We start from the raw sequence: 12,300 nt of genomic DNA on the forward strand, positions 1-12,300 counted from the left end.
TCCAAAAGGACCCAGGAGTTGGGGACTCCAGCCCAGATCCCCACCGTAGCCTCCCACTCTTAGGACCGAAGGCTTGGGGGCAGCCCAAAGCTGAGGGGAAGAGGGCGGTGCTCACTGGGAGGGTGGGGACTCGGTCCCTGCTCTCACCCACCCTAGTGCCAGCTGCTTTGCACAAGGGTCCCTCTTGTCCACACCCTCCACCCCCAGGCTGGTGCCCAAGGAGGGCTGGGGACCAGGCCATGGGCCCCAGTGGAGGGGAGGAGAAAAGGAGGTGGAAAAAGGGCCCCACCTCAGAGGGGGTGGAACCCTCTGTACATTTGTATATATTTAGGGAGGACAGGGTGGGGGTGGGGATACAGATGTAGCAGGTGGGTGGGGCTATGAGGGTCGGTAATTTAGAGACAGCCGTGGTCCCAGCCCTAGAGTGTCAGCAGGAGAGGGCAGGGCCCCAGGACTCAGGACTGCTGGGCTGGTCCTGCTTCCTGCCTCTCTCCAGGCCCAGCTTTCCTTTTGGCAGGGGGAGTGTGTGGTCCAGCAGGCCTGGCCCAGCTCCCAATTCCCTCTGCCCCAACCCCACTCCCAGAGTCCCCTCCACAGGGAGAGGCAGATCTTTCAGAACTTGGCTGAGCTTGTGGGTGGGGAAGGGGACCTTCTCAGGCCTCTCTGCCTCCAGTCTGGTTTTATAAAGTGCTGACAAAGTTGGGAATAAAGAGGCATAAAGAATTCTCTGTGTGTATATGTGACTAAGCTGGGAGCTGGGGCGGGGCTGGGCATATGCATGACTTGGTCCCTGGGAAAAGGAAATACAGGCCCCAGCCAGGACAAGGAGCCTCCATCCGCAAAGCCCTCCCTGTCCCCATGCCTGCCTTTCAAAAACTCAGGAATCACTAGCTGGGACTTCTGGTGGTCCAGTGGTTAACACTCTGTGCTCCCAATGCAGGGGGCCCGGATTCGATGCCTGTTCAGGGAACCAGATCCCACAGGCCACAACTAAAAGAGCCCGCACGCTGCGACTAAAGTCCCGCATGCCACAATGAAGATACCATGTGCTGCAACTAAGACCTAGTACAGCCAAATAAATAAATATTAAAAAAAAAAAACCCCACCAGTCCACACTCAGCCAGTTTATTAAAGGCAGGGAGCTTCATCAGGACTGCAGAGGAGAGAAGTTGGGAGACACCGCCCCTTCTCTCTCAGCTCCCCCGCTTCTCCAACAACTCATCTACAGCCCAGCCCCCCAGGGGACCCTAGGAGGTGGGGCTGGCGTCAGGCAGATTGCACTGCATAAATACTCGAGGCCACAGCCTGAATCAGCAGCGTCAAGAGGGCAGGGAGACCGGGTTTGGGGCAGAAAGGGGTGGCTCCAAGGGTACCTCTTCCAGGGCTTACTCTAAGCCCAAGGGTCCCCCAAGCCAGAGAGAGGGGGCCAGCGGGCTGCCCTGGGGTCTGAGGCTGCGGCCAGCCCTGTCCTGCGAGGCTGGCAGGTGGCTCCGGGTGGCTGGGGAAGAGCGGGACGGGGTACCGCCTTGCCAGGGTTCAGGGGCGCAGGGCGGGGTCAGGTGCTGTTGCCCTGCTCCTGCTCGAAGAGCAGCATGGCCAGCTGGGTGCGGGAGCCGAGGCTCTCGAGCGCACTCTGGCGGCAGCGGTGGTACAGGTCCTCGCTAAGCCGCGCGCTGCACGTCTGGGCCCGATAGCGCTGCAGGAGCGCGGGCTCCACCGCCCGCAGCACGTGCAGGCTGGAGAAGCGCAGGAACAGCTCATACACATCCAGGCTCTCCAGCAGCTCCTCCTCCTGCTCCGAGGCCGCCGCCAGCCGCGCTCGGGCCGCCACGTAGTCGGAGTTGTAGAAGCAGGCCTCACTGGCCGCCTGGCGATCAAAGCGGCCTGTGTCTCGGCCTAATTCAGGGGGTCCCGGGCCCTGGGGTGGGGCCACGGCCGGGTGGAAGGCCTGGAAGTGCATGGGAAAGAAGGCTTGCCAGCCAGAGATGGCATGCATGCGGCAGCGGTTCAGGAAGTCCGGGGTGAGCACCGTGTCTGGCCCGGCCAGCAGGAACAGCGTGTCCAGTGGGTGCTTCTTGGAGAGCAGATCCATGAGGCGCAGCGGTGAGGGTGTGGCTGTCTGCACGCTGAGCCAGGGCACCCGGGCACCGGGGAAACGCCGCTCCAGCTCTGCCACACGGGCCTTGACAGGTGCAAAGACATCGGCGTGGGCCGCCCGCTGGGCCTGTCGTGGCTCATACAGTAGCAGCAGGGTCAGGGTTGCCGCAGAATCGCCAGGCTCCAGTGCGGCCACGGCGAAGGCCTCCAGGAAGCCAGGGGCCAGGTCACATTCAGCTGCAGCCAGTGGCAGTAACACGGTGAGACGCGAGGCCTCGGTGACATAGGGCACGGGCAAGATCTCCACGCGACTCAGTGGCCGTAGCAGCTGCACTCGGCGGGTGAGGGGCCGGCGGCCACCCTGGGGGGTCAATGCCTCCAGCTGCAAGTCCAGCGTGTACTCCATACCCCGGGCAGGATCGAAGCGTCGGTAGCCATTAACCAGCTGCTGCTTCTGGAGCCGCAGGGCCGGGTGGTACCGGCGGTTGAGCTCCTCCAGGGCTGCCCCCAGAACGTCGGCCACATCAGCCTGGTCAGCCCCACGCAGTGGGCAGCGGGGCGAGCCATCAGCGCAGGAGAAAGCATGCTGCTCTGTGAAATAGTCCCAGCGCAGCACCTCAAAGCGGGAGGCCGGGCGGGACGGTGCTGGAATGCCCACGGGCCAGGTGGCTGCCCACTCCCCATCCGCTGCCAGACGGCTGGTGTTCTGGATCTCCCACTGGGTTGGAGGAACAGGCCATGAGCGAGGCATAGACCACAGGGGCCAGCACACAGCTGGGGGGCTGGGCAGGCAGAAGGTGCCACTCAGGACAGGTTCCCAGTCCCTTGCCAACCTCTGCCCACTCAGGGTCCCCCCTTATTCTTTCCCCAAATGGAGGCAGCCTAAGAGTTAAATGGGGGTCTCTGGAGAGGCTCCAGAGAAAAGGTAGAAGCAGACAGGGACTGGGAAGCAGGTTTGTTCTGTGATTCTTGTGCTAGTTTTGTATTTCCCTGGGATCTCTGAGACCTCTCAGGATGCCCTCACCCCCCCCACCTCCAGCCCAGACCATACCTGTAACTCCTGGATCTCCTGGTATGTGCGTTCCAGTTCAGCTCGGGCAAAAGCCTTGTGCAGCTGGTACATGTGCACAGGGTCACGGACAGGGTGAGCTGTCAGGGCACTGCGGAAACGAGGGTCCCCCTCCTGCACAGGCTCCCCAGGGCTCAGCTCCAGGTAGCTATAGTGGACTCCCTCAGGAGAGGAAGGGAAGTGGAAAACATGAGGGGACAGTCGCCCCCCCCACACCCCATAGCTTGTGTCTCATCCCTCCCTCCTATGACCTGTTGTGGACTTGGGGTCAGAATTCTGTGGGCTTCAGTCTACCTTGACCAGTTGTGAGCTTGTGTGACCTTGAGCAAGCCTCTGCTAGCTCATCTGTGAAACGGGCATGCATCCTATCTCAGAGCTGTCCAGGGGCTCAAATAAAATAATAATGGCCAACACCAAACACCTACTATGTGCAAGGCTCCCTTATTTTTTCTAATCCTTATAACAACCCTGAGAAAAAATTACTTCCATTGGTATGGATGAGGATACCGAGGCTCAGGAGATTCAGTAATTTACCCAAGGTCACAGGGATAGAAGATGACAGAACTGCATGGAAACCCAGGCCCATATCTCCAACCACCCCCTCTGCCGCTCAGGGGGAAGTGCACACGCCCAGACAGGAGGCACCAGTGGGGTGGCTTATCCTCCTACCTCGTGGCCGCCAGTGCAGCCCACCCCGGTGGCATCGAGGATGCAGCGGCCCAGCCACTCATCCGGGTGCGCACTGACGATGTCGTTGCGGCAGGCTTCCAGGTGGGGGCGCAGCTGCTGCAGCAGTGTGCGCGACAGCAGCACCCCAAAGCCACCGTGGCAGTAGCGGCCTGGGGCGGGCTCCCCACTGATGAAGTCCTGGGGCCGGCCCAGATAGAGGTGGGCAGCGGCTGCCAGGCTGAGGTGGCCAGCTAGGCGAGCCAGTCCGTGCGCCTCGGTGTAGGTGGCGTCAGGCACCAGGAAGAACCAGTCAAAGTCGTTGCCGTGCTGCTCCAGCAGGTGGCGCAGTGCCAGGTGCAGGTGCCCGATGGGCCGCTCCTCGCCTAGCGTCACCACGGCCATCCCCGGTGGTGCCCGGCGGCCGCGCGAGCCTGTCAGGAACACCACACGCTCTAGCCGGTGCCCCAGCGTGCGGTTCACAGCCACGCCCAGTGTGGGCAACGTGGCCTGTGAGGTCAGCACCGCCACGAGCAGCCTCTGCCTGATGCCCAGCTCTGTGCTGATGTAGCGGGTCCTGGGGGTGGGGGAAGAAGATGGCACAAGGTTACTAAAAAGACAACAGGGCAGGTAGAGGGCAGCATACACAGGCTCCGGCAGGTCATGTCCTCTTTGGGCCTGTTTCATTTATGATAGAATAACAACTCTCCCCCAGGGATCACGAGTATTTAAGTGAAATACTGCCCTTACCATAGTGCTTTTGGGAGATGGCATTATCCATGCAGATATGAGAGATATATTTGGGGTCTGATTCCCTGTTTCATTACTTAGTGGTTGAGTCCTTGAGCTAGTTATTAAACCCATTCGAGCCTTTGGTAGCCTAATCTGTAAAATGGGGCTGATTGTATCTCTTTAAAGCACTTAGCCAAATGCTTGGCACATAGGTGCTCCACACATCATGTATACACTTATTTCTAAATAATATGCCATTATACCACAAATACGCCATATAAATGATGTAACAGAATAAACGGCATAGAGATGTAGTGAATGTGTTTGGGGGGGGGGGTCAGGGGTTCCAGTAACTTACCTTCCGTAACACAGAAGGTAAGTTGCAGAACTGGAATTTGAACTCGGTGTTACTTCGGAGAAATTATTTCAACTCATAGGCAGAGAGGCATTAATGGAATGGGTACATCACCCTTTTCCCACAAACCTCCGCCCCCTCCCAGGTGCCCACCCAGGAACAAGAGATACAGGTAATCCTAGTTCTACAGGTAATCCTAGTTCTCTCTTTTCTCTTTCCCTCTCTCTATGCACCCACTCTATATACTAGTCATTTCTCTAAACCTAACACTGAGCCATGGAGCTATGAGGACCTTTGGGGGGGCTCCATGGGGTCAAGCAGGTTTAGGGCAGAGGCGGGCAAGTTCTGCCCGGGCCTGGATGGGGCCCAGAGAGGCCTCAGATGGGTTCCAAACCTCCCTGGGAAGCAGGGCCGTCGGAAATTATCGGCGCCCAAAGACTTCCTGGCCGGTCAGACCCTTCCTTCCGGGGCCTGACCCAGCCCCTGGCGGCCTCCACTGCGCAGTCTGTCCCAGCCGGTTCCCAGCGGGTGGGACTGGCGAGTCTGATCCCTACCTGACGGCCTTTTTGGCGGCCTGGCCAGGCTGTGCGGGGTGGTAGGGCAAGACACGCGGCTCCCAGTTCTCCCCGGCGCCTGCACCGGCCCCGGGCCTCTCGCGCTCCGCTCCGGGCTGCACCGAGTTGGGCCGGCGCGCCGCGTTGGTGTTGCCGCGCGGCGGCAGCTCAGAATCTCCGGGTTGGGGCGGCCCTGGGCCACAAGGCTCCTCCACCCAGGTGACGCTGAGCAGGCTCAGAGTGAAGCCCAGGGAGATGCCCACGGCCACGGGCCCTGCGGGCCGCAGCACCGACAACAGCAGCGATGCCCGCATGGCGCCCGGACCGCGGGCCCCCGGCCCTGGAGCAGCCCCAGAGCAGCAAGAGGAGGCTTCGAGGGGGCGGGACCGGGGAGGGGGCGGATCCGGAGGGCCCGAGCCAAGCGGGCGGGCCCCCTCCCTCCCCGCCGAGCAGAGCCCGCGGCCCGAGCCGAATCCCCTGCGCCTCGTTCCGATCGCCCTCCAGCCGCCGCTCGGTACCGCGCGGGTCCCGGCGCTGGGCGCGGGAGCCTCAGCCGAGGCCGCCGCTGTCCGACGTGTCACTGGGAGGGCCCCGCCCCCGGGGTGGGGTCTCGGGCTCCGGCTACCGGAGAGGGAGGAGAAGGGGGAGGTTAAAGGGGAAGGACCCCCGGAAGTGCCCCCTCCTCAGTGCGGGAGAGGCAGACGTCGGGGGCGGAGTCCCCTACCTCCCCCCGGCGTGGTTGGTGCGTCCCGTGTGACGTCAGAAGCAGCCCGCCCCTGCCTGGATGGTGCGTCCTGAGTGACGTAAGGAGCAGAGGCCGGAGCTGTCCATCAGCACCAAAGGCCGCGGGCGGGCTCAGGGCATGGGGCCGCGGCTCTGGGGCAGCCCGAGCCCCTGCTCCCGCTCCTTTCCCTTCCCCAGGCCCAGCCTAAGTGCCCGGACGTCGCGGGACTGGAGTGCCAGCCGGTGTTGGAGGCGGAGCGGCGTCGCCGCCGTGCAGGGACCGGTCCCTACGGCCCAGCAGCCCCCTTCTCCTCACCGCGGACTTTTACCGGACACCAGTCAGCTGGAGCCTCTGGCGCCCGGCAGCCCCGGCCGGAGAGCCTCCTTCGCTCAGAAGCTCAGGTCGCCTCCAGCCCAGGTAGATCTTGGACAATCCCAGATATAGCCGCCCACAGACCAGTCTCCTGGCTGCCTCCTCACCGGCAGCACACTGCCCTCATCTCCCCCCAACCCAGTCCCCCTTTTAACTTCTTCATCCCAGCTCCCTCTAGCCAGGCACTTCCCCCCGCTTTGTCTTTTGTCCTTTACTTCAGGGATGCTTCCAGAGCTTTGTGATGTGGGCACCACTCCTTTGTCCACTAGTTCTCCACTCCTATTCTCACCCTCATCCTGGTGGAGACCCAGGACTCCTCCTTGACCCCAACTTCCTCTCTGTCAGGCTGACGTGGGAGGGTGACTGCCTACTGTTCCCAGCACTATGCCAGGCACTGCGGCGACACTTCGGTTCCAGCTGCTGCCCCCCGAGCCAGATGATGCCTTCTGGGGTGCACCCTGCGAACAGCCCCTGGAGCGCAGGTACCAGGCACTGCCAGCCCTCGTCTGCATCATGTGCTGTCTGTTTGGAGTCGTCTACTGCTTCTTCGGTGAGACCCCATCTCATTCTTCACTCGGGCCCCCCACTGTTTCCTCAAGTTATTTTCCTGAGGCACCCCAAACCTTCTTTAGAACTTTACCACTACCATGAACTACCTTTCATTTCTCTTTTTTTCATCCCACACGTTTGTAGATAATTTAGACTCTAGATCCTAGAGAACACAGGGTTTTGAATTAGGCATGCTTGAATTTGAACCGGGTTCTGCACTTTACTGATTATGATGCTTTGGGCACATTAAACTTTCTAAGCCTCAGTTTTCTCATCTGAACAGTGGGAACAAAGATATTTGTCTCACACGGGGGGCGGGGGCGCTGTGAGAATTAGTAAGCACTCAATAAATAATAGCTATTGTGGTGAAGATGTGTTTAGGTCACTGTGCTACGTAGGCATTGAAAACATTTAGGAGGGTGAGTTAACGTGGTCCCTTACCACAGGGCATATTGTCTGATGAAGAAGAGACTTCTGGAACATTCACATCTGTGATACATATTAGAGGAAGCTAAATGATACATATCAGAGTCACACATGGAGATGTGTGTACAAGTCAGCCTCCAGTAATTGGGGCTGCTGTGGATAGTTTTCCAGGATGCACAAGGGAGTTCAGTTGGAAAGGCAAGTGGGGGCTGAAATCCAGCCCATGCTCTACTTGCCAAACTCTAGACCTTGGCACAAGGCTGCTTTGCCTAGAGGAAGGCACAACTCTTTATAATTTGCACCAAGGTGCCAGATGGTCTAGTGGAGTAAGTGCCCAGTGACTCTACAGCAAGAGGTACAGAACTTCAGGTAAAAGAGAGCTTTATGGGCTGGGCATCCAAGGAACGCCTCCAGGCAGAGCATTATAGGTGGCTGGATGGAGTGAAAAGGAGGCTTGGAGGTCTGAGTTCCAGGTTCAGCAGAAGTGGGGCAGGACTTGTGCTTGGCAGCCTTTACATCTCCCCCTAGAATGGCTGGATAGCAGGCAGGGATGGGAGCCAGATGGTCCCTCCACTTCCACCCCCAGACTCTGGACCAAACAACTGCAGAGTGGGCAGGGGGAAGAGCCCCTCTAAGGGTTCAGGACACATTCTGGGTCTCCAAGGAGTCTGTGTCACCTCGCCCCCTCCACTATTCCTACCCACTCCCTCTACAGTTGCTCAGTGCAGCCTGCCATTCCCTCTCCTAGGCTTCCCTGACACCCTACCCTTCTTGGAGGCTCCCCTTCTCGGGCTCTTGGACTCTTTGAGCCCTTGTGCACGCCCTACTCCTCTTTCCAACCCCAGAACCTCCTGGACTCCAACGCTTCCCCTCATTCTTAGAACGGACTCTCCTCGTTATGACCTTTCTCTTTGGCTCTCCCTGACTCTTTGACCCCCATCTCTGACTTCCATCTTCTCAGCTTTTCAGGATCTACGAGTCCCTCACACTTCCAGGTACCCTTAATGGGCCTAATGGCCCTATAACCTCCATTTTTCTGACACACCACAACCACTATTTCCCCCGATAATCCTCTCTGACCCCCTATGACTCCTTGTAAGGCCCAGTGACCCCTAACTACCCCCCAGCTATCTCATTACCTTCCATCCCTCTGACTCCCTCTATTACTCCTAACACAGGGGAATCCCTACGACCCCACTGTCTGTTTGCCCCCTCCACGATTTCAGTGATTCCATTTCCCTGGCTTCAGTATTAGCCTCGCTCAGAAACCGTTTCATACTCTCAGTGATTCCACATCTGTCAATTCCCCTGACCTGGGAAGACCTCATCTTTCTGAGCCCGTGTGACCTCACCTCTCAAGTTCTTTCTGACTTCCGAATACCTCATCACTCCGAACAGTCCCTCTCTAAGGAGCCCAGTGACTCTACTGCTGATCCACTTGTGACCCCAGTGGCCTCTCTCTCTGACCTCTCTGACCCCAAAGACCCCGATGACCCTATTACTGAGTCACTGTTGACTCCAGTGATCTATCTCTATCTCAAAAATCCAACACTCATCTCAATGACTGTCTCTCTGTTTCCCCAGTGACTCCCGATGACCTATTTCTCTGATCTTCCTTGACCCCAGTGGTCCCTTCACTGCCGCCCTCAGGACCCCAATGACCCCCAATTCTCTGATCTTAGTGTCCTGCCTCTGGTTCCCCTGGGATTCCTTGTGCTTGACCCCTCTGACCTCCTACCTCCAGCCCAGTGACCTCGTTTTGGTCTCTCACTAGCCGCTGTTCCCTTCCAGGTTACCGCTGCTTCAAGGCAGTACTCTTCCTCACTGGGTTGCTGTTTGGCTCGGTGGTCATCTTCCTGCTGTGCTACCGAGAACGGGTGCTGGAGACGCAGCTGAGTGCCGGGGCGAGTGCAGGCATCGCGCTGGGCATCGGGCTGCTCTGCGGGCTGGTGGCCATGCTGGTGCGCAGCGTGGGCCTCTTCCTGGTAGGGCTGCTGCTCGGCCTACTGCTCGCCGCTGCCGCCCTACTGGGCTCCGCGCCCTACTACCAGCCAGGCTCTGTTTGGGGCCCCCTGGGGCTGCTGCTGGGGGGCGGCCTGCTCTGCGCCCTGCTCACGCTGCGCTGGCCCCGCCCGCTCACCACCCTGGCCACCGCCGTGACGGGTGCCGCGCTCATCGCCACGGCTGCCGACTACTTTGCCGAGCTGCTGCTGCTGGGGCGTTACGCGGTGGAGCGTCTGCGGGCCGCCCCCGTGCCCCCCCTCTGCTGGCGGAGCTGGGCCCTGCTGGCACTTTGGCCCCTGCTCAGCCTGATGGGCGTTCTGGTGCAGTGGCGGGTGACCACAGAGCGGGACTCCCACACAGAAGGTGAGGAGGCACAGGCCAGGGTGGGCGTGAGAGAAATGGGTGCTTGAGGGGGGTGGGTCTGAGCGATGTGCATGGGGGAAGGAGCTGTACACACCAGCCGCGGAAGGCCTCAGCTGAGTTAGAGAGCTGACCGGCTCCGGCTCTGGGAGCTTCAGTGCCGGGACGGGCACTTCAGTGCCACCATTCCTGCCACAACAACAGATGGAGCAGCGGCTCTGCGCCAAGCCCATTCCAGGCACTGGGGATTCAACAGAGAAAAAACAGAAGAGGCCCCTGCCCTGATGGGGTTGCATTCAGGGTGGGGGAGACAGACACTAGACACGCAAGTTAACAAGATAATTCCCATTGTGTGGAGTGATATGAAAGAGACGTGCAGAGCAATGTGAAATACAGACAGGGTGGCCAAGGAAGGTCACTTGGAAGAGGTGATATTTAAGCAGAGACCTGAAGGATAAGGGGCCAGCCATGCAAAGAGCTCGAGAAGAGGGAATAGCAAGGGCGAGGGGAATGAGCCTGGCCTGTTGAGGAAGTCAGGCAGGAGTGGTGGGTGAGGGATGCCGATTGTGTGGGCGCCGTGGGCCGTGATGAGGACTCTGGATTTCATTAGATGGGTGGTGAGATGCCACTGGAGGTTTAAAGGAGGGAGGGTATCATCTAATTTAGCATTTGGGATGCTCATTCTGGCTGCTGAGTGTGGAAAGCATCCGGGAAGGCAAGCATAGAAGGGCAGCCATGGAGGAGGCAGCTTAGTTGTCCAGTCGAGAGATGATGATGGCTGGTCTAGGTGAGTCACCTATGGCTCCAGACTGGGAGAGGGGTAGCAGCTGGGAAGCAGGCACCTAGAGTCTAGGAATCTTCCGTAAAGACCTTTGGAAGAAAAGAACTGTGGGAAGTCCCATCTGGGAGGTGGGACACCAGGAAAGTAGAGGAGGAGAGGTTTCGGATGAGGGGAATCTGGGAGCCTGGAGCCCTCAGGTTAGAAGGGACAGGGAGGCTTGGGCGAGGTGAGGCATGTGGGCCTCTGAGACCCTGCTCTGCCCACCCCTTCCCAGTGGTCATCAGCCGGCAGCGCCGTCGTGTGCAGCTGATGAGGATTCGGCAGCAGGAAGGGCGCAAGGAGAAGCGGCGCAAGAAGAGACCCCCCAGGCCCCCCCCGAGAGGCCCCCGGGCTCCTCCACGGCCTGGGCCCCCTGACCCTGCTTACCGGCGCAGGCCAGTGCCCATCAAACGCTTCAACGGAGACATCCTCTCCCCGGTGAGCACCCCGAGTGGGGAGAAGGGAGTGTTGTAGACTCTGTCCAAGCAGGACTGGGCCTTCCCCAGGGGCTGGTCACTGTCTAGAAGGCCTAGCGCTTGTCCACCCATCGTAACCCCTGTACTGGGAGCTTGATGGGTGGGGGAGAGGTGTCCTGAGCGTGAGTTTTAATGAGGTGTCGTAGTGGGTAGCGTCTCAGTGCTGTGGACTCTGGGTGTGGTGAGGTCCTAGGCCGACAGCAGACCATGACGCGTCTCAGGCTCGTGACAGTGCAGGCTGACATGTCTGCCTGGGTGGCTTTCAGGGCAGGGGTCTGCAGTGGCACTCTCACACCTGTGTTTACTCTCCCACAGAGCTACATCCAGAGCTTCCGGGACCGGCAGACAGGGAGCTCGCTGAGCTCCTTCATGGCCTCGCCCACAGACGCGGACTATGAGTACGGGTCCCAGGGACCGCTGACGGCCTGCTCTGGGCCCCCCATGCGGGTATAGCAGTCTCTCTGCTCCTGCCCGCCTACACTCATCGGTCACCAGCTCTGCCAGCTTGGGGAGGCCCGCTGGGCCATGACTCAGCCCACCTGGCCCTGTAGCCTTCGGCTGTCTCTTTCCCCAGCCTGGAGAGGGATGGCCTGGCCGCCAGAAGGGAGGACCTATCTCAGGCTCGGCCTGAGGGGAGAGCCTCCTCCCAAGCTCCCGAGGGGCTCCTGAGGGACGCAAGTGTGAGCCCCGCTGGGGTGTGCTCAGGGTTGTGAGTGTGTCGCCTGTGTGTGCGTGCGTGGAGGGGTGGGCTCGGAGAGGACACTGGGACCCCTGCCTTAGATTTCTGACTGGTAGGGCTTCTCCGAGGGTGGCCCTGCCTCCTCTCCCACTCCTGGGGTCCCATGGGCTACTCTCCTGCATGTCTAAGTGGAGGAGGTCTACCTTCCTCCCCCATCGCCTCCACCTCTCAGCCAGACTCAGATTCTAAGACTTCTGGTCCTTGTCCATGGGGCAAACTGCAGCAGCCCTCACCCTGGTCCCCTGTCCTCTGCAAGCCACCAGCCTGAGGGCAGTGGCAGGGAATGGGGTGGGCGGGTGCTGCTCTGGGCTGGGTTAGGAAAGGGGGCTGTGGGAGGGGCTTAAATGCACGGTGCAT

At 59.8% G+C, this 12,300-nt stretch overlaps 2 protein-coding genes across 4 annotated transcripts; one reads left to right on the forward strand and one right to left on the reverse strand.

Annotated features, from left to right (window-relative positions):
* Positions 1-1,109: 1,109 nt before the first annotated feature.
* On the reverse strand, positions 1,110-6,034 carry CHPF (chondroitin polymerizing factor). The gene is made up of 4 exons (XM_081242061.1): positions 5,474-6,034; positions 3,836-4,409; positions 3,149-3,328; positions 1,110-2,815 (listed from the first exon to the last, which is right to left on the reverse strand). Exons 1-4 carry the CDS (start codon positions 5,785-5,787, stop codon positions 1,556-1,558), a joined length of 2,328 nt encoding a protein of 775 aa, XP_081098187.1. The 5' UTR covers positions 5,788-6,034; the 3' UTR covers positions 1,110-1,555.
* On the forward strand, positions 5,072-12,159 carry TMEM198 (transmembrane protein 198). Of its 3 annotated transcripts, none has more exons than XM_081242064.1 (6): positions 5,072-5,091; positions 6,395-6,614; positions 6,915-7,119; positions 9,336-9,911; positions 10,964-11,166; positions 11,520-12,159. In XM_081242064.1, the coding sequence occupies exons 3-6, from the start codon at positions 6,954-6,956 to the stop codon at positions 11,655-11,657; spliced, it is 1,083 nt and encodes a 360-aa protein (XP_081098190.1). In that variant the 5' UTR covers positions 5,072-5,091; positions 6,395-6,614; positions 6,915-6,953; the 3' UTR covers positions 11,658-12,159. The 3 variants fall into 3 exon arrangements, with proteins under 3 accessions (XP_081098190.1, XP_081098189.1, XP_081098188.1); XM_081242063.1 differs by lacking the exon at positions 5,072-5,091 and adding an exon at positions 6,130-6,260; XM_081242062.1 differs by lacking the exon at positions 5,072-5,091 and adding an exon at positions 6,242-6,276.
* The last annotated feature ends 141 nt before the right edge of the window (positions 12,160-12,300 follow it).

The sequence above is a fragment of the Mesoplodon bidens genome (assembly GCF_964165515.1).
Source record: "Mesoplodon bidens genome assembly, chromosome: 8".
Classification (NCBI taxonomy): domain Eukaryota; kingdom Metazoa; phylum Chordata; class Mammalia; order Artiodactyla; family Ziphiidae; genus Mesoplodon; species Mesoplodon bidens.

Coding starts and splice junctions, on each gene's coding strand:
- CHPF (XM_081242061.1), bottom strand. CDS start 5,787: ATGCGGGCATCGCTGCTGTTGTCGGTGCTGCGGCCCGCAGGGCCCGTG. Junction 3,329..3,835: donor GCTGCACTGGCGGCCACGAG/GTAGGAGGATAA, acceptor TCCTCTCCTGAG/GGAGTCCACTATAGCTACCT. Junction 2,816..3,148: donor AGGAGATCCAGGAGTTACAG/GTATGGTCTGGG, acceptor CCTCCAACCCAG/TGGGAGATCCAGAACACCAG.
- TMEM198 (XM_081242064.1), top strand. CDS start 6,954: ATGCCAGGCACTGCGGCGACACTTCGGTTCCAGCTGCTGCCCCCCGAG. Junction 7,120..9,335: donor AGTCGTCTACTGCTTCTTCG/GTGAGACCCCAT, acceptor GTTCCCTTCCAG/GTTACCGCTGCTTCAAGGCA. Junction 9,912..10,963: donor GCGGGACTCCCACACAGAAG/GTGAGGAGGCAC, acceptor ACCCCTTCCCAG/TGGTCATCAGCCGGCAGCGC.